General features: G+C 49.6%; 1 protein-coding gene across 1 annotated transcript; it reads left to right on the forward strand.

Moving 5' to 3' along the window:
• Positions 639-15,040, forward strand: C5AR1 (complement C5a receptor 1). Its single transcript, NM_001244215.1, has 2 exons — positions 639-682; positions 12,569-15,040. The coding sequence occupies exons 1-2, from the start codon at positions 680-682 to the stop codon at positions 13,619-13,621; spliced, it is 1,056 nt and encodes a 351-aa protein (NP_001231144.1). The 5' UTR covers positions 639-679; the 3' UTR covers positions 13,622-15,040.

A 21,376-nucleotide genomic window follows, 5' to 3' on the forward strand; every position in this document is an offset into this window, starting at 1 on the left:
TAGGATCCTCCCCAGTCCCAGTCGCCAGCATGTTTGCACAAGAACCCAGAGTGAGGCTGGAAAGGATGATGGAGGCTCTGGGTGTGTGTGTGTGTGAGCACATGTGTGCTAACCGCAAACCCCTGCGCACACCTGCGTGCACACGTGCACTAACTTCAAGCCCCTAGAGAGGAAGATCCAACAGTCCCCAGTGCTGGGCTACCTCCGCAGTCCTGCTTTGCCTCTCTGGGCCTCCAAGCAATCTGGATGGGAGGGTGGGGCTCACCATCTCTGTTCCCCTGGACCCCGGAGCGGGGGTGGGTTAAAGCAGTCGGACCCTGAGCTTTCCCACAGGTACCTGAGGACAGAGGGGGAAGGAGAGACAAGGATGATAGATGGGGAAACAGCAAGGCAGGGAGAGGGGCTGAGCCTGGCGGGGCTGGGGTGGGGGTCTCTTTTGACGGGCTTCCTCCCTCCTGGACCAGGAACTTCCTCAGTTTTGAGAGCCCGGCCCCCCTCCCAGGGCTCTGGGGGAGGGGGGTGCTGGGGGGGTGCCCCAGGCCAATGAGAACCCCAGAGGGGAGAGATGGGTCATTTCCTCTCTGGCTATTTGCACCCTCCCTTGGAGCTTTAAAAACCACAGCCCTCAGGCAGGAGGGACCTCTGATCAGCGAGTGGAGAACCTCGGAGGGACCAGAATATGGTGAGTTTGGGGTGGGGTGGGGTGGGGCCGCCACCTCTCCCTTCCGAGCCCCTTGGGCTCTCAGGCTCTGGACTCCCCCGGTGCTTGTGTCTGCCCTCCCCGCCTGCTTCTCCCATCTCCCCTCGTCTTCATCTCAGACTCTCCCACTCCAGGGCTGGAGGCAGCCAGATTGTCAAGGCACTCACCACTATCTTCGACTTCTTGTTTTTTTCTGTTCAGTAGTCCCACATCCAAAAGGGTATTTAGCGAAACGCCCTCCCTGCCCCAGAACCTCAGATGCCTTGTCGCTGCCCTCAGAGGCAGGGGTGGGCCCCAGTTTTTGGTGGATCCTTCTGGAAACCGTCTGCAGGTGCTCCAGGACAGCATAGGGAATGAAGGAATGAGAAGGTTGACCCAGGGCCAAACGGGGCTTCAAATCCTGCCTCTCCTCTGTAATCGCGGGAGAGATACGTCTTGCTGAGTCTCCCACTCCTTATCTTTAAGGGGGAGATAGTGAAAGTCCCCTGGTGGCCTAGCAAGCAGTTAAGGATCTGGTGTTGTCACCACTGTGGCTTGGGTTGGATCCCTGGCCTGGGGAACTTCCGCAGGCCAGGCGGTGGCCAAAAAAAGAGAGAGAGAGATGGGGCTAGTGACCCTGTAGAACTGAGGTCCTACATCAAAGGATTGTTGAGAGAATTAAATGAGATAATACATGGAAAGCTCTTCCTGCAGTGCCTGGTATACAGTTGGTGCTCAATGCATGTGACGTGTCGATCCCGTCTCCCCCACCCACCCTACAAATAGAAGCCTGTCTTACACATGATCTTATATCTTCCTCCTTTTTCTTCATGACTGACATGTAATATTAGATCAGCATTTATTGAGCACTTACTGCATACCAGGCACTGTGCTAAGCACTTGGCATTTACTAATTTCATCGTAAACAGTCTGTTGAGGAAGCTGCTATCATCATCCCCATGTGTTTCAGAGGAATTGCCTCTTTCCTTTTATCAGCTGTATGATATTTCAGTGGGAGATTCTATCTCCTATCAGTGGAGATTTGGGCTGTTTCCAATATTTTGTCTTTAAAATCAAATAGTATTTCTTTGGACCCACACCTGGGTTTCCAGAACCACAAATCCTGAATCCAGGGCATGGGCAATTTTTTTGTGTGTGTGGCTGGGCCCGCAGCATGTGGAAGCTCCTAGGCGGGGATGGAACCCCTGTCACAGAAGTGACAATATTGGATTCTTAACCACCAGGCCACCAGGGACCTCCTGGGTCATTTTTGTCTTAACAGATAATTGCTAAAATTGTACCAATTTCTATTCCTCAATTACAGAGCCTGGGATGCTCTGCCTGTCTTTACCCCCATCTGCACAGGCACGTGGAACTTTTTTTATTTTTGCCAACCTGGAAGGCAGGTCATTGCAGCCTCTAAGGATTTGGAGCCTCACCTCTTTCGTGGGCTTTTTAAAGTGCTAGTGTTTATGTTTCTTCATGCTCTGGGAGGTTGACTCACAAAGATTGCGCAAATTCAAGAAGGTAAATCTGAGTTGAGGAGTTCCCATCATGGCTCAGGGGAAATGAACCTGACTGGTATCCATGAGGACACAGGTTTGATCCCTGGCCTCGCTCAGTGGGTTAAGGATCTGGTGTTGCCGTGAGCTGTGGTGTAGGTTGCAGATGCGGCTTGGATCTGGCGTTGCTGTGGCTGTGGTGTAGGCTGGCACCTACAGCTCTGATTGCACCTCTAGCCTGGGAACCTCCATGTGCCGCGGGTGTAGCCCTAAAAAGGCAAAAAAAAAAAAAAACAAAAAAAAAAAAACCAGACAAACCTGGGTGGAGATGCTCGCCCTTGTGTCCCGTGTCTCAGAGGACACGCCTAGAGTGGTTCCTCGTGCTTCTGTGGGTGGATCGTTTAAAGAGGCTGTGTCCATGTAGGGACAGGGAGAGGAATTCCGGAAAGAAAGCCGACTGTGCCTTGTGTTTTATGAGCTCTGACTGTGTTCCTAAGTGAGCCTGTTATTTCCACTGTCACGAGGGGACGGGAGTTGGCAGGACTTTCCCTGCTGTGAGGATGGTGAGACTGAAGCCCAGCGAGGGAGGGAGAGGCGGGGCGGAGTTCAGCTGCAGGACCAGCCTGGGCAAGTCTTGCATCTTTACTCTTCCCACTCTTCTTCCTCCTCTGGGCGTTACCCCAGCCCAAGCCCCTACCATCACTGGCCTGCGTCCCTCCCCAGCCTCCTCTCTGGTCCTCCTGCCTCTGGTCTCACCTCCTCACAGTGGCCAGAGGGCTCTTTCTAAATGGACACTCTAATCTGGTTCCTCTGCAGCTCAAAGACAATCCATGGCTCCCCATTACCCCAGGATAAAATATAGACCCTTTAACATGGCATCTGTGGAGCCTCCAGCCTCGTCTGGGCTACTTGCCAACCACACTGATGGTCTTTCATTTTCTGGTGTGTGGCACCCTCACTCAGACCGCACTGCAGACCTGGTGGGCCCTCAGTTGGCCCCTCAGAGGTACCCCCCTTCCTAACTGCGAGGACTTGCAAAGGTCTCTTAGGCTCTCTGTAGCCTCAGTTTTCTCATCTGTAAAATGGGTCTCGGAAGAGCAACAGCGCTCCTCGGGTTGTCCTGTGAATTAAATAAGCTGATGCCTGAAAAGGGCTTAGAACAGAGCCTGGTGATTCTGATTGCGCTTCTCCTAAGTTCCGCGTCTTCTGCTTTACCCTGGTCTCATGTCTGCTCACTGCCAGCCACCATCATCCCTCACCTCCCCCCACCCCCAGACAATCTCAACCTCCTCTTCTTTTTTGTTTTTTTTTTTTCCATCTTTTTAGGGCCGCCCTAGTGGCATATGGAATTTCCCAAGCGAGGGGTCGAATTAGAGCTTCAGCTGCCGGCCTACACCACAGCCACAGAAATGCCAGATCTGAGCCATGTCTGCGACCTACACCACAGCTCATGGCAACGCCAGATCCTTAACCCACTGAGCAAGGCCAGGGATGGAGCCTGTGTCCTCATGGGTGCTACTCAGATTCGTTTCTGCTGCGCCACAACAGGAACTCCCCACCCTCCTCTTCTTCCCATTTTCTGATCCGGAGCCCTTTCTCCGCACAACACACAAGGACTCTGCAAACGAGCCTGTGAACTTAGGGGCAATAAGAGTAACTGTGGAGTTCCCTCTGTGACGCAGCAGAAATGAATCCCAGCATCTGTGAGGATGCGGCCCTGGCCTCGCTCAGTGGGCTAGGGGTCCCGTGTTGCCATTAGCCGCGGTGTAGGTCCCAGATGCAGCTCAGATCCTGCATCGCTGTGGCTCTGGTGCAGGCTGGCAGCTAGAGCTCTGATTCGACTTGCAGCCTGGGGACTTCCATATGCCTTGGGTGCAGCCCTAAAAAGTAAAAAAAAAAAAAAAAAAAAAAAAAGAGTGCCCTGCCCTTCAGGTTGTTGTGGCAGGTGTACTATTTAGGGAATTAACAGATACCTGTGAGGTTCGTAGGCCAGTGCCCGGGCTTGGGAAACCCTTGGGAGCCCCAGTAGCCACCGGCCGCACGTGGCTGTTGAAATTGAATGAACAGGACAGAAAAGTGAAGGCTTAGTTCCCAGACGCATCTGCCACATTTGACGGACCCACCAGCCACAGAAGGCCGGTGGCTACCACCTTGGACGATGCACCTGTGAAACATTGCCATCAGTGCAGAAAGTTCTCTTGGGAGGGCTGAACTTTTATTCCTCGAGAGCCTTCTCCTGATCCCACACCAGGCTGGATTCTCTCTGGAGCACTCTCAGTTTCTGTCCCTGGTGACAGATTTCTCCTTCTCAGCAGATCTTCGTCCCCCAGCCAGTTCCTAAGTGTGTGATGAGGAGATAGGCTAAGACTCTTTCCTAGACTCCTAGGGTGGTAAAGCCAGGAATTCTTTTTTCCTTTTTCATTTTTGGCTGCCCTGCCCTGCAGCGTATGGAGTTCCCAGGCCAGGGATCAGATCCGAGCTGCAGTTGTGTTAATGCCAGATCCTTAACCCCCTGTGCCGGGCTGGGGATTGCCCCTGTGTCCTGGTTCTACAGAGAAGCCCCCGATCCCCTTGTGCCACACTGGGAACTCCAGAATTCTTTCATATAGTCTGTATACCGTCTCCATTTGGGGGGAATGGCCGGTGTCGTCACTGGTTTGGTCCCACATGGAAGAAGAATAAATCATATATGGTAAAAGCTTCCTTCCAATGGGTGCCCTCACCCCCTACTTCCCTTCCCCAGGGGCAACCACTGTTAAAGATTTCCTTTGCCTGCTTCTGGAACTTGTCTGTGCAAACACACATGCACACATGCATGCACACACGTGCTCAGAGAGAGACAGGATGGTGGACACAAAGGGGAGGGAGGGAGAGGGAAGAAGGGAGGAAAAGAGAGAAAAACAGGAGTCCCCATCATGGCGCAGCAGAAACAAATTCGACTAGGAACCATGAGGTTGCGGGTTTGATCCCTGGCCTCGCTCAGTGGGTTAAGGATCCAGCGTTGCCGTGAGCTATGGTGTAGGTGGCAGACTACAGCTCTGATTCAACTCCTAGCCTGGGAACCTCCCTAGAAAAGACCCCCCCCCCAAAAAAAAAAAACCAAGAGAGAGAAAATCAGAGGGAGAGAGATTCCTCTTTTGTAGGTAGCCTGCTTTGCTCCCTCTTCTTTTTTTTTTTTTTTTTCTTTTTTCTTTTTTGCTATTTCTTGGGCTGCTCCCACAGCATATGGAGGTTCCCAGGCTAGGGGTCGAATCGGAGCTGTAGCCACTGGCCTACGCCAGAGCCACAGCAACGCGGGATCCGAGCTGCGACTGCAACCTACACCACAGCTCACGGCAACGCCGGATCGTTAACCCACTGAGCAAGGGCAGGGACCGAGCCCGCAACCTCATGGTTCCTAGTCGGATTCGTTAACCACTGCGCCACGACGGGAACTCCCGCTCCTTCTTCTTACTTTTTCTATTGTGTCCTGGGTCTGGGTGTTCTTTCCACATCCTTAGGTAAACTTCCTCATTCTTTTAAAAGTTGCAAAGTATTCTGTTGCCTGGATGTCCCATCATCACTTTTGCTGGACACTTTGGCTCTTCCTATTCTATTTCTTTTCTTTTCTTTTCTTTTTTTTTTGGTCTTTTTAGGGCCTCACCCTCAACATATGGAAGTTCCCAGACAAGGGGTCGAATCGGAGCTGCCGCTGCCACCCTACACCACAGCCACAGCCACACGGGATCCCAGCCTGGTCTGCGACCTACACCGCAGCTCGCGGCAACACCGGATCCTTAACCCACTGAGCGAGGCCAGGGATCGAACCCACATCCTCATGGATACGAGTCAGATTTGTCACCACTGAGCTATGACACGAATGCCATCTCTTCCTATTTTTTGCGGGGATACAGAAGTGGCAAAACTGTGCAGACTTTTTACCAGGAGGGTTCTAGAAACCACAGAGTCGGCATCAGCCTCTTCCACGTGATGTCAGAAGAAACGGATGTGTGAGCTTATTTCAGAAAAGGAGCTTTGTCAGCGGATGAGAGGGGTGATGATAATCATGAGAACATGGGGTGGGGAGGCTTCCCTTTTGGGGGGAGTCTGGACTATTCTGCAGCTAAACGTGGCTGTGAGCTTGTGAAACTGGCAAGGATGAAAGTTAGCTTCACGTATCATGTCCAAGATGGACATTTAAAATGTGGAACATGGGAGTTGCCGCTGTGGCTCAGTGGGTTAGTGATCTGGCTTGTCTCTGCGGCTCTGATGGTTTGATCTCCAGCCTAGTGCAGTGGGGTAAGGATCCAGCGTTGCCTCAGCCGTGGTGTAGTCTGCCAATGTGGCTCAGGTTCAGTCTCTGGCCTGGGAACTTCCATATGCTGTGGATGTGGCCAAAAAAGCAAAAAAAAAAAAAAAAAAAAAATTCAAAAGTTTTTGGATTGTGATTCTGCGGGTTAAGAACCCAACACTGTCTTCGTGAGGACTCAGGTCTGATCCCTGGCCTCGCTCAGTGGGTTAAGGATACGGCATTGCCACAAGCTGTGGCGGAGGTCACAGATGTGGCTGGGATCTGGTATTGCCGTGGCTGTGGCGTAGGCCAGCAGCTTCGGCTCTGATTCAACCCCTAACCCAGGAACTTCCATATGCTGCAGGGGCAGCTGTAAAAGGAAAAAAAGAAAAATTAACATGGAGTTCCCTGGTGGCCTAGTGGGTTAAAAATCTGGCGTTGTCACTGCTATGGTGCAGGTTCAATCCTTGACCTGAGAATTTCTGGCCTCGGGTGTGGCCTAAAAAATAAAAATAGAAAAAATATTTAACAACTTCCTAACGTGCAGAGACCCCTGAGCAGGGTCTGGGGTCTCTTGCCACCCTGGCATTAACTCTTTAGTGATTGGAGCATAGGAACCTCGAATAGGGGGAGGGGTCCCAATGTAAGAAATGGGAGGCCAGGGTGCTAGGAGTGGGGTTGGTACCCGTGGGTGGCCCAGGGCAGTGGCTCTTTAGCGATGCAAATAGTTCAACCATTTTAACTATTCTGAAATCTTGTCACACTTGTAGAAAAATTACAAGAATAATACAGGATTGCCCGTCATGGCACGTGGGAAGCAAATCTGACTAGGAACCATCAGGTTGTGGGTTTGATCCCTGGCCTCGCTCAGTGGGCTAAGAATCCGGCGTTGCTGTGAGCGGTGGTGTAGGTCGCAGATGCAGCTCAGATCTGGTGTTGCTGTGGTTGTGGTGTAGGCCAGCAGCTGTAGCTCTGATTGGACCCCCAGCCTGGGAACCTCCATCTGGCGCAAATGTGCCTTATCTCTCTAGGTATGTGTCTCTCTGTCACCTACCATCTTTTTTTCCTGGACTTGTTGAGAGTAAGGGGCAGGCCTCATGTCCTCTGCTGCTAAGTGTCTCCGTGTCTCCTTCTCAAGAATAAGGACCTTCATCTATGCAGCGCTACACAGGGATCCTTGCCAGGAAATTTAACATTTGATGCCATACTGTCATCTAGCCTACAGACCAGATTCAGACTCGCTCAATGGTCCGAATGATGCCCTTTAGAGTGAAGTTGTTTTTCTTGCTCCGCAGGAAAAATGCCACAACCCATTTGGTTGTCCCAGGTCTTTCGTTCCCGTTCATCTGGAACAGTCCTTTGGCCCTTCTTTGTCTTTAGGACATTGGCATTTTAATTTTAATTGAGTAAAATCCATATAACACATAATTCACCATTTTGTTCTTTTTTTTGGCTGCACCTGTGGCATGTGGAATTTCCCAGGCCAGGGATTGAGGCTGTGCCACAGCAGTGACAATGCCGGTTCCTTAACCTGGGGAGTCACCAGGGAACTCTTTTTTTTTTTGATTTTTTTTCTGTTATAGTTGTGACCCAGTCATAATACACACACACACATTCTTTTTCTCACATTATCCTCCATCATATTCCATCACAAGTGACTAGATACAGTTCCCTGTGCTATACAGCAGGATCTCACCAGGGAGCTCTCTTTTTTTTTGCTTTTTAGGGCCGCACCCACGGCATGTGGAAGTTCCTGGACTAGGGGTTGAATCAGAGCTTCAGCTGCCGGCCTACGCCACAGCCACAGAAATGCCAGATCTGAGCCATGTCTGCAACCTACACCACAGCTCACGGCAACGTTGGATCCTTAACCCACTGAGCAAGGGCAGGAATCAAACCTGCGTCCTCATGGATCCTAGGCGGATTCATTTCCATTGCACCACAATGAGAGCTTCTCACTGGGGAAATCTTAATTCACTGTTTTAAAGTGTACAATTCACTGGCATTTAGCACATTCACAAGGCTGTGCCATCACCGCCTTTATCTACTTCCAGAATATTTTCATCACCCTTGAGCTCTGTACCCGTTAAGCAGTCCCTCCCTGTCCCCCCCATTCCTGGCAACTACTAGCTCATCTCCTGTCTCTATGGATTTGCCTGTTCTGGACACTTCATTGAAATGGAACCTGAGGATATGTGACCTTTTGTGTCTGACTTCTTTCATGCCACATAATGTTTTTCAAGCTTCGTGAACATTGTACCTTGTATCAAAACTCCATCCCTTTTTAAGGACTGAATACTATTCCACTGCATGGATATACCATGCCCTGCTCATCCACTCATCAGTTGACATTGACCTTTTTCCCTTTGCATTCTTCATTTATTTTGTCCCTTTAAATAATTTCATCACTGCTATGGTTTTATCAGCAAAGAGATTCTGCCCTTCAGCCTGGTTGACCTGGTTGACCTCAGGGTAACATAAAAGGACTAGAAATTAAAAAGAGTGAATCTGAGAAAGATCTGAGCTCTTTAATAATCATTGATAAATAATAATAACACTGGTGGTCGCTTTTTGTCTCTGTGATACGTACCAGGCTCTTAGGTAGGTGTTTGAATAGTTTTCATTTTACTTAATCCATGAGCTGGATGTTTAGTGGCTACAAACCTCAGCCTGCAAATTCAGGTGCCCTAAAACTCCAGCTCTGAATATTACTTTTTTTCAAACATTTTTTAAAAAATTATTTTTAAATTATTATTTTTTTGCTGTGCCCATGGCATACGGAAGTTCCCATGTGAGGGATCAAACCTAATCCACAGCAGGGACCTGAGCCACTGCAGTGACATTGCCGAATCCTTAACCCACAGAGCCACCAGGGAACTCCTAGATCTGAGTATTTCTACTGCAGTGATTTCTACTTTTTTTCTGTCCCCTTTGTCTGGGTTGGTGATGAAGTCATCTTCAGGGATGGGCTCCAAGGGCCACAGAGCTGGCTCCTGAAGTGTCCTTATCCCTTCGATAGCTCCCCCCGGAGATGCTCAGAGGAAGCCTGCCCTGGGTTTGCATCCCAATCTAGACAGAATTGAATTTCAATCTGTATAACTTGAAACAGGTTACTTCATCTTCTGGTGCCTCTGTCTCCTTATCAATAAAATGGGCATATTCATAGGACCTACTTGTAGGGTCGTGATTGGGATAGAAAGAACTAATGCTGTTCCTGGAACATAGTAGATGCTCATAAAACACTGGCTGCTTTAGGAGTTCCTGTTGTGGTGCAGCAGAAACGAATCTGACTAGGAACCACGAGGTGGCAGGTTCGATCCCTGGCCTCGCTCAGTGGGTTAAGGATCCAGCGTTGCCATGAGCTGTGGTGTGGGTCACAGACATGGCTTGGATCGTGCATGGCTGTGGTGTAGGCCAGCAGCTGTAGCTCTGATTCAACCCCTAGCCTGGGAACCTCCTTATGCCACGGATGCGGCCCTAAAAAGCAAAAAAAGAGAGCGAGAGAGAGAAAAGCAATAACCCCAAAACCAAAAAACACCGGCTGCTTTAGTATGATCATTCCGTATCTTGCTTGGTGATTTTTCTGCTGTGTCTGTAGCCTCTAGGATACAATTTTACGTTCAGGGCTCTTTCCAGCCCAGCTACTACCTGCAGCATCCTTGCTCTCTTGGGGGGTTGGTAGGCATGACAATTCCTGGCCTCTTGGTCTGGGGAAGACGTGCTCAAGACTTTTCTGTTCTTGGTTATATTATGGAAAATTTCAAACACACAAAAGCAGAGCGAATAATATTGTGAATGCCTACCGCGCCGATCACCCGGCTTCAGCAATTGTCAGCACTGTGCCAGTCTTAGTCATTCACAGCCCTCCCTCCCTCCCCTCTTTCTTACTTCCTCTCTCCCTCCCTCTGTTCTTTTTCCTGGAGTTTTCTTTTTTTGGGGGGGGGCATTCTGCCCCCGGCCAGGTATTGAGCACACACCCTAGCACTGACCTGAGCCACAGCAGTAACAACACTGGATCCTTAACCCTCTGCAGCAACCTGAGCCACCACAGTCAGATTCTTAACCCACTGTGCTGCAGAGGGAACTCCTTAAATCTCTCTTAATCCGTGACACTTCCCTTCTCCTTTTTTTTTCCTTTTTCTTCCCCCTTCCTTTAAAAAAATGCCATCTGTTTATGAGAAAAACAAGACCCTTTGTCTTGCAGAGTGATTGGGCTAATTTCATCCCTGTGATGTTATTTCTCTCTCTCTCTCTTTTTTTTTTTTTTTTTGTGTGTATGTCTTTTTTAGGGCCACACCCGCGGCATATGGAGGTTTCCAGGCTAGGGGTCGAATCGGAGCTGTCAGTGCTGGCTGACGCCACAGCCACAGCCACGCCAGATCCGAGCTGCCTCTGCAACCAACACCACAGCTCCCGGCAACACTAGATCCTTCACCCAGGGAGTGAGGCCAGGGATCAAACCTGTGTCCTCATGGATACTAGTCGGATTCTTAACCCGCTAAGCCACAATGGGAACTCCCATTTATTCTTTGTCTTGCTGCCCCCAAGTATTTTCTCTCTGTTCTGAGACTGAGGTTTTGGAATGATGATAGGCGAAACGAGGGACTGCCAGGAGTTAAGCGAGGAAGAGAGAGCAGCATAAAAACCAGTGGTGGCACTTGGAGAGGGCCAGGTAGGCTGCTAGGACGAGGGTCTGGATCTGTGTCCTAGCGCTGTGCTGAGTCGTCCTGGGACACGGGGCAGGGCACCTGTGCGCTCCTATCTCAGGATTAACAGTGTTTCCTGAGCCCAGTAGAAAAAGGAAATAAAGCTTTCCCAACCTCCTTCCCAAAACAACTTCCCCCCAAACGCCAACAGCATGATACAGATAAAGCCCCACTAGGTCTGCTTGCCATTGTCAACCTACAAAGACCCTTCGGGTCCTTCAAACTGTGGGCCAATCAGAAGGCTCCCCTTGCACAATAGTAATTTATTTGCAGTTCAGCTTTTTGGGAGGTCCCATTGTGGCTCAGCTGTAACAAATCAATCCCGGGCCTCGCTCAGTGGGGTGAGCATCCGGGGTGGTCAAGAGCTGCGGTGTAGTCAAAGAGGCAGCTCGGGTCCCGAGTTGCTGTGGCTGTGATGTAGGCCAGCAGCTGTGGCTCTGATTCCACCCCTAGCCTGGGCACTTACTCAACCCCTAGCCATATGTCGTGGGTGTGGCCCTAAAAAGGCAAAAAAAATTTTTTTTAATTTGATTTTTTTTCTACTGTAATTTTTTTGGGGGGGCATCAATTTTGATTCTTTAAAATATTGCATTAGGATTTTTTTTTTTTTTTTTGGCTTTTTAGGGCCGCACCTACGGCATGTGGAGGTTCCCGGGCTAGGGGTTGAATTGGAGCTGCAGGTGCTGGCCTATGCCACAGCCACAGCAAGGCCAGATCCAAGCCATGTCTGGGACCTACACCACAGCTCACAGCAACACCAGATCCTTAACCCTCTGAGCAAGGCCACAACCTCATGGTTCCTGGTCGGATTCGTTTCTGCTGCACTATGACGGGAGCTCTTGGATATTATGTGTCTTCGAGGCTGGTTTTCCCTCTTGACCCCTTAAATGCTGTCCTGGTACAGGAGGCCTGCTGCCTTGTCTGGGTGGCTGCCCCCAGGCAGAGCGCAGAGCCGCCTCGGTGGGTGGGATGCAGCCAAACCAGGTCACGTTGCTGGTGGTGATGGTGACGAGGGGTGCTGGGCTGACTACCTCCCGAGTCGTATCATTGCAGTCTGTTGGAGGCATTAAAGGTACCTCCCAAGCAGGGTCCCCGGTACTGACCAGTCAGAGCGGATCACAACCACAGTCTTGCTGTAGGTCTAGGTTTTACCCATTTGTTTGCTGGTTCCTGGGGAAGTCCAGGGATTGGGGTGGGGGGCTGGGAGACAAAGTAGCTTGGAAGGGCTTTCAATATTTTAATAAGTGTTAATGACACCCCAGCGGGCTCTCAGCCCTCGGCATCCCCATTTTCCCAGGAGAAGCCTAACCAAGGATGTGGAGCGCTGGGCTCAAAGCCACGTACCTCTGAGGGTCCCCCACCACCTGTCTGCAGACTCACTCTCCCTGCTTCTCTGGTCCCCCCCCCGCAGGACCCCATGGTTGATAACACCACTGATTACTACAATTATGGCTGGACCCTGCTCCCTGGCCAACCGGTGGATGCCTCTTCCAGAACCCTCAAGCTGCACGCTCCCGACGTGATTGCCCTGGTGATCTTTGTCATTGTCTTCCTGGTGGGAGTGCCGGGCAATGCCCTGGTGGTCTGGGTGACGGGATCCGAGGCCAAGCGGACCATCAACGCCATCTGGTTTCTCAACCTGGCGGTGGCTGACCTCCTCTCCTGCCTGGCGCTGCCCATCTTGTTTGCATCCATCTTGCAGCACAACCACTGGTCCTTCGGGGACGCCGCCTGCCGAATCCTGCCCTCGCTCATCCTGCTCAACATGTACGCCAGCATCTTGCTCCTGGCTACCATCAGCGCCGACCGCTTCCTGCTGGTGTTTAACCCCGTTTGGTGCCAGAACTTCCGAAGGGCCCACCTGGCCTGGATGGCCTGTGGCATGGCCTGGGGCCTGGCTCTGCTGCTGACCATACCTTCCTTCCTGTTCCGAACGGCTCGCCAGGAGTACTTCCCGCCCAAGACGATGTGCGTCGTGGACTATGGTCGAGACGGTTTCTACATAGAGAGGGTGGTGGCCCTCATCCGGCTGATCGTGGGCTTCCTGGGGCCGCTGGTCACCCTCTCCATCTGTTACACCTTCCTCCTGATCCGCACGTGGAGCCGCAGTGCCACGCGCTCCACCAAGACGCTCGAGGTGGTGGCGGCAGTGGTGGGCAGCTTCTTCATCTTCTGGCTGCCCTACCAGGTGACCGGGGTGATGCTGGCCTTCTTCCACAGGCAGCTGGACATCTTCAAGTTCGTGTCCAGTTTGGATGCCCTGTGTGTCTCCATTGCTTACGTCAACTGCTGCATCAACCCCATCATCTACATGGTCGCTGCCCAGGGCTTCCACGCCCGGTTCCTCAAGACCCTTCCTTCCAGGCTCCGGAAAGTATTGACCGAGGAGTCGGTGGGCAGGGAGAGCAAGTCCATCACGCTCTCCACGGGGGACACCCCAGCCACGAAGAGCCACGCGGTGTAAGAGCGGCTTCCCAGGCCACCGTCGTCCCGGTGTGCCAGCAAACGTCTGGTCCATTCACTTTCTGCGCATCCGGACTCAGCCCTCGGCAAGGTGGCGGTGTCCAGGTGACCTGGGCTCCCGTCTTTCTGTCTTTCCCGGACTTGTCCTTCCTCTTCCAGGTAAACGCCTCTCCTCATTCTTCATGTCCAAGGTGAACACGTCCTTACAGGGACACTCAACCTTTCTTTCCACCCAAGGACTTTGGAAAACAAACAGCCACCAATATACCTGGAGTCTTCCCCCAGAGTAACACAGGCGTTGAGAAGAGACTGTATTTTACGTTCCTACGCAGCATAGACTATGTTAGATACGTAGCATCTGGACCCACAGACACATTCTAACCTTTAAAAAATAGTTCTGTATTTATTTTATGAAGAGTTGGCCCCACATTTGAACAGGCATCTCCAAAGCTATTCTTGTTTAGGACAAAGCAAAAATCCATGCCCCTATCTTGGCTATGGTCAGTGAGTGGATTTAAAGAAGCGTTTTAAAAAAAAAAGGAGTTCCTGCTGTGGTGCAGTGGGCTAAGAATCCGACTGCAGCAGCTTGGGTCGCTGCAGTGGTGCTGGTTCGATCCCTGGTCTGGAGCAGTGGGTTAAGGATCTGGCGTTGCTGCAGCTGTGGCGGAGGTGGTAGCTGCCGCTCGGATTCCATTCCTGGCTGGGGAACTTCCATATGCTGAGGGTGTGGCTATTTAAAAAAGAAGAAGAAGAAGAAGAAGAAGAAGAGTGAGTTAGTACCTTACTTAACTGGGTTTTTAAGAAAGTATTAAGTAAAAAGCTGTTATGTGGTTACGGCTGAAAAGCACGCCTTGAGGAAGGGACCTGGACTTTGGAAACGCTGGCTGGGTTCCTCCAGGAAGTGGGCTGTTCCCTGTTATCCTTTGTCATTTGCTGTTTGCTTTGCCTCTAAAACAAAATGAGACGTTTTATCTTGACCTCATTTAGATGCTCACGCAATTGTAGGTAATAATACAGAGGGATCCCGCAAACCTTTGACCTAGTTCCTGCCATAGGAACATCTTGCAAAATGACATTACGATATTACGGCTAAGATGTTGACATGACTATGGTCAAGGTGCAGGCCATTTTCATCACGGCCCGGATCCCTCGTCACATCCTTTCCTAGCCTGCCCCACACCCCGCTACCCTCCCCGGCCTTGTCCTGAACTCCTGGCTACCACGGATTCGCTCTCCGTCTCTGTAATGTGGCCCTTTCAAGAATGTTCTGTGTAAATCCACTATGATACTGTGTAAAAAGAAGGATGCCCAATCAAGGGACTCTATACAGCCCGTAACCTTTCGACTTTTAAGAAACCGAGTAAGCCCTGCTTGAAAAGTGAAACTAAAAAATAATAAATGTTGAAATGTTGTGTCATTTATAATGGACTTGGAACTATTCCTGCTTAGTGTTGTGTGTGTGCACGTGCGCATGTGTGAATTAGCTAGAAATATTGCACAGACCAGCGCTGTCCAACAGAATATGATGTGAGCCACGTAAGTAGTTGAAAATTTTCTAGTAGTCTCATTAAAAAATTTAACTGAAATGGATGAATGATAGGAATATATTTAATAAGGTAATGTCCTTATTGGTTGTACTAACAATGATATGACTTCTATATAATTATAATTATACATAGTGTGATTGAATTACAAAAATATCAATATATTATATAATAATTATGTTTACAATTTATAAATATATCATGTAACAAAATGTATATCAAATATTATATATATATATATTTTTTTTTTTGGCTTTTTAAGGGCTGCACCTGTGGCATATGATAGTTCCCAGGCTAGGGGTTGAATTGGAGCTTCGGCTGCCCCCCTAACGCCACAGCCACAGCAACACAGGATCCACTTTGCATCTGTGACTTACACCACAGCTCACAGCAACACCGGATCCTTAACCCACTGAGCGAGGCCAGGGATCAAACCCACATCCTCATGGACACCATGTCTGGTTTTTAACCTGCTGAGCCACGACAGGAACTCCCTTTTTACATTCTTTCGTGTTAACTGAGTATAGTTAATTTACAATGTTGCATTAATGTCAAGTGTACAGCAAAGTGATTTAATTATACATACATACATACATTTTTACAATACAAGTTATTGCAAGATACTGCGTATTGTTCCCTGGGCTCTGTGGTAGTCTTTGTTGTTACCTATTTTGTATATAGTCGTGTGTGTAGGTTAATCCCAAACTCCTAACTTATCTCTCTCCCACCTCACCGCCCCCTCTATTCCCTCTGGTAACCCTAACATAATTTTCTTTCCTTTTTTTTGCCTTCGGCCATCCCTCAGCATGTGGGGTTCCCGGGACAGGGGTCAGATCGGAGTTGCCGTTGTGATCGAAGCTGCAGCTGCAGCAACACCAGACCCTTTAACCCACCGTGCTGGGCTGGGAACTAAATCTGCCTCCTGGTGCTGCAGAGAGGCCACTGATCCCGTGTGCCATAGCTGGAACTCCCAAGTTGGTTTTCTATGTCTGGGAGTCTATTTCTGTTTTGTAAGTAAGTTCATTTGTATCATTTTAATAAGATTCCACCTATAAGTGATATATGATATTTGTCTTTGTCTGACTGACTTAATATGACAATCTCCAGCTCCATCTGCATCGCTGCAAATGGCAAAATTTCATTCTTTTTCTGGCTGAGTAATATTCCATCATGTATAGATACTACATCTTTATCCATTCATCTGTCGATGGACATTTAGGTGGCTTCCGTGTCTTAGCTATTGTAAATAGTACTGCTGTGAACATTGGGTTGCTCGTGTCTTTTCGATGTCTTTTCAAATTAGAGTTTCCTCGAGGAAAGATGCCCAGGAGCGGGTTTGTGGGATTATATGGTAACTCTATTTTAAGGAACCTCCATGCTGTTCTCCATAGTGGCTGCTACATTTCACATTTCTTTTTTTTTCCCTTTGATGCTAAGTCCTCCAAATCCTGCATGTGTGTTACCCTCACGGGGCAGCTCCGTTCCCACCCACGCAGTCCAGCCAGTGCATTTCAAGTGCCCAGGAGCCTTCTGGAGCTGGTGGCCCCTGAATAGGAGGACTGAGTAGGTATGGATTCCCTCTCCCTCTTCGCAAGAGCAGGCTGAGTCCAAGGACCAGCCTTTGGTTGGGGGAGCTGGGCTGATTCTAATGGGAAACCATACCTGAATCTTGCTACTACAGTATTGTTGCATCTGCCTTGGGGACACTTTTTATTTAAAGATGTGATCCGAGTACCTAGTTGGCAGGTGCTCTGCTGGGCTTCCAGAATAGGCTGTGTGTTTTTTGTTTTGTTTTCAGTTTTCTTTTTCTTTTTTTTTTTTTTGCTGCCCTGCAGCATATGGAGTTCCCAGGGCCAGAGATCAGATCTGAGCTGCAGCTGTGGCAACACGGGATCCTTAACCCACTGTGCCGGGCACGGGATCACACACGCATCCTAGCAATACTAAGATTCTGTGGAACCGGTGGTGCCACAGTGGGAACTCCTGTGTGTGGTTTTTGATAGTAAATGTTGGTACCGTTCAGACCCTCTGGCAGCAAGGTTTTTTGGGGAAAACCTGAGCCCCAGCTACCTTCAGGTCAGCGGGGGGTGGGGGAGGTGCGGCGAAGGTACCTGGCACCTCCAGTAAAGACTGCTGTGATCCTGGCCGTCCCTTCTGCCTTGACAGCCAAAATCTCTCCCGCTGCTCTCTTCCCTGGCTCGCTCCAGACTAGCTGGTCCCTCGGCATGATCCTTCCTCATCTCCTCTGCAGAGTTTCTTCCCTCAGCCTTAATTGTTGGCTTTCTAGAGTGCTCCCTCTTTTCTTTTTTTTGTCTTTTCTAGGGCCACACCCACGACATATGGAGGTTCCCAGGCTAGGGGTCTAATCGGAGCTGTAGCCACCAGCCTAAGCCAGAATCACAGCAACTCGGGATCCGAGCCGCATCCGAGACCCACATCACAGCTCACGGCAACACCGGATCCTTAACCCATGGAGTGAGGCCGGGAATCGAACCTACAACCTCATGGTTCCCAGTCAGATTCATTAACCACTGAGCCATGATGGCAACTCCCTAGAGTGCTCTCTTAAACATGGCTTCTCACTTTTTTAAAATTACTCAGTGAATTTCTTACATGTATAGTTGTACAACGATCATCACAACCCAATTTTATCGCATTTCCATCCCAAACCCTCAGTGCATCCCCCCACCCCCCACCCTGTCTCCTTTGGAAACCATAAGTTTTTCAAAGTCTGTGAGTCAGTATCTGTTCTGCAAAGAAGCTCAGTCTGTCCTTTTTTCAGATTCCACATGTCAGTGAAAGCATTTGATGTTGGTGTCTCATCGTGTGGCTGACTTCACTTAACGTGATCATTTCTAGATCCATCCATGTTGCTAAAAATGCTGGTATTCCTTTCCTTTTAATGGCCGAGTAATATTCCATTGTGTATAGGTACCACATCTTCTCGATCCACTCCTCTGTTGATGGACATTTCGTTGTTCCCGTCTTGGCTATCGAAAGTAGTGCTGCAATGAACATCGGAGTACGTGCATCTTTGTGAGTCATGGTTTTCTCTGGCCTTCTCACTTTTGTGGTTTCATCTAATACCTTCACAGCTGTCTCTCTTCAGGGTGTGGCCTCCTCCAGGAAGTCATCCCTGATTTCCTCTTCTGCCTTCCCACCCTGATGCCATCGTATCTCCATTCCTGGCCATCCTCTGGCTTTCCTGGTTTGGGGAGTGGGCTGTAAGGAGTGAGGGCGTCTTTCTCTCACTCATATGTGGAAAGGAGATGCTTCCTAGAAGCTGGGCCCCATAACAATCTTCTAGAAACACTTGAAGGCTGAGGTGGGGCATCCAGGTGGCTTCTCCAAGGCAGCTTCCGCCTGGTGTTGATGAGTGTTGCCTAGGAGGGAAGTGGGCTGAAGGGCTAGGCGATTGCCAAATCTGGGGTCTGGGGAATCTGCTGAGTCAACGAGTTCCGAAGAGGAAGTGGTGGAGAAGGGAAGTGGGTGATGGGGTTGGCAGAGATTGCTGGGCTCCGACCCCCACCCCTCAAGTCAGTCCCCTGTCACTTACCCACCTGTTGCTCAGATGTGGCTCCTTCCAAGTCTGGGGGCTGAGCTTCCCCCTTCAGCTGCGCCATGTGACTTTCTCAGGCGCCCCCATCCTGACGCTCCGGGAGGGTGGTGTCACTCCAGACCCATGTGCCTTGATAGGAATGCAATTCGTGTGTCCTCATTTTTTAGCACCCGAACAAGAGACGAGCAAAGAGAGACAAAAAGAATCAGGTGACATGAATTTGGGTACTAGATCTTATGGAACCAAATCTGTTTCAGGGGTTATTATTGCAATAAGTGATCAGTATAAAATGTTATGGAGAGATTTCACATGAAAAAAACCTCTGGTGTGTATTTTCCACTCACAGCAGCTCACATCTCAGATCCACCTCATTCCTGTAGCCTCCTGCTCAGTAGCCTCAGGTGGCCAGTGGCTCCCGTATCAGACAGCTCAGGCTAGAATTCCTTGACTAACCTTCAGATCATCCATAAAATTTTAACCTCTCACAGTTGGTGCTTATACTTCTAACATTCTAGAATCCTCTGATTCAAATCGTCTGTGACTAACCTTGTGAGATCCCTCGGGTCAAAGATCCCATGAATCCAGCGTTCTGAGGGAGTCTGTGAGTCCAACCATTTAGCCTTCAGAGCCTGACCCAGATCAGATATCAGCAAACTCCCACCTGTGGGCCAGATGTGGCCCACTGCTTGCTTTTTGTGGATAAAGTTTTATTGGAACACAGCCGTGCCATTCTGTCTGTGGCCATTGCTTGTTTTTTGCAAATAAAGTTTTATTGGAACACAGCCATGCCATGCAGGCTGTGGCTGCTTTCATTCTACTGAGGGGGCATAAGTGACCTCTTCACCAGCAAAATACTCACTTTCTGTTGTCACCAAAAAAGCTGACTGACTCTTGATATTGATATTCAAAGATTCTAAGATGGATGATGGTTTTGCAGATGCTTATTTGTTGTGCTTTATATTTTACACATGTAACAGGCATGAGCTACAGGGGAACTCTGGCCCCCCATTTTTTTATAACAGCTGTGTTCCTATTCCCGTTCATAGCAGCTCCCAGATCCCCAGGTAAGTACTCCCAGCTCCAGAGACACCAGAAAACCTTAGCTTCCCAGAATTGGAGAAATGTACACCCAAGACTCAGTGGCTCAGGACTTTAAGATCAAGTGATTTGAGAAACAAAGCCCCGTAAACTCAAGATCAGAAAAAGTTTGAGCTGATAAAAGACGGAGAACCATTGTTGGCTTCTCTCATGCTAGTTTCTCTTTCTGACCAGGGCTGTTTCTCTTGATCTGGGGGGATGAAGGGTGTCCACCCCCGGCCTCAACCCCAGGATGTGATGGGGCGGGGTGCCGAGGGGACGTTTGCCTCTGCAGGGTGCTGTGGCCAGGCTCAGCCAAGTCAGGGTTGCCCAAAGGACACCCCAGCTCTTGCACAGAAACAACTTCCTTTACCAACACAAGTTTATTCTCCAAACAACAGCAATGAAAAATATATCCCATCAGAGTTCCCGTCGTGGCGCAGTGGTTAACGAATCCGACTAGGAACCATGAGGTTGCGGGTTTGGTCCCTGCCCTTGCTCAGTGGGTTAACGATCCGGCGTTGCCGTGAGCTGTGGTGTAGGTTGCAGACACGGCTCGGATCCCACGTTGCTGTGGCTCTGGCGTAGACCGGTGGCTACAGCTCCAATTGGACCCCTAGGCTGGGAACCTCCATATGCCGCGGGAGCGGCCCAAGAAATAGCAACAACAACAACAAAAAGACAAAAAAAAAAAAAAGAAAAATATATCCCATCAACCTCTTAAAGCAGACACCAAACACCAGACAGAGAAGCACAAACACCAAAAACCGCTGAATTAAAGGGCTCCAAAGTTGGAATAAGGGCCACTTCCTCTTGCTAAGCCTGTTTTCCTAAAATGTAAACTTTAGGAATTGATGATGCAATGCTTTTTGTTATTGTTAATTTCATAAACATGGACATAGCGTATCCTGTGTGCCAGGCACTGTTGTGTGTATTTTATAATGATTATTATTATTATTTTGTCTTTTTGCTTTTTAGGGCCGAACCCATGGCATGTGGAGGTTCCCAGGCTAGGGGTCCAATTAGAGCTACGGTGGATCCTTAACCCACTGAACGAGGCCAGGGATTGAACCCCCGTCCTCATGGATGTTAGTTGGGTTTGTTAACCACTGAGCTACGACAGGAACTCTGATTACTATTCTTTTTAATCTTTTTTTTTTTTTTTTTTGGCTGCCCCCCCCACCCCCGCCAGTATGTGGAAGTTCCCCGGCCAGGGATCGATCCTGCACCACAGCAGTAACAACGGCTGGATGCTTAACCTACTGCACCACCAGCGGACTTGTGTGGATTTTAAATCTCTTCACCCATCTCATGCCCTTAGTTGGAACATTCACAGGTAAGGAAGTTGAGGCTCAGGAGGGTTGAGGCCGGGAAACTTGTCAAGGGGCAGCTGGAATATGTATCTTCTCACTCTGGCTCTCAAATCTGTGTTCTCAGCCTCTGCACTATGCTGGGAGGGAGATTAGGAACCCCTACGCCACATCTTCCCATTTTATTTGTTCTTTGGTGTTTTGGTTTGTTTGTTTGTTTTTTTGTCTTTTTAGGGCAACACCCATGGCATATGGAGGTTCCCAGG

Source organism: Sus scrofa, chromosome 6 (genome assembly GCF_000003025.6).
Source record: "Sus scrofa isolate TJ Tabasco breed Duroc chromosome 6, Sscrofa11.1, whole genome shotgun sequence".
NCBI lineage: Eukaryota > Metazoa > Chordata > Mammalia > Artiodactyla > Suidae > Sus > Sus scrofa.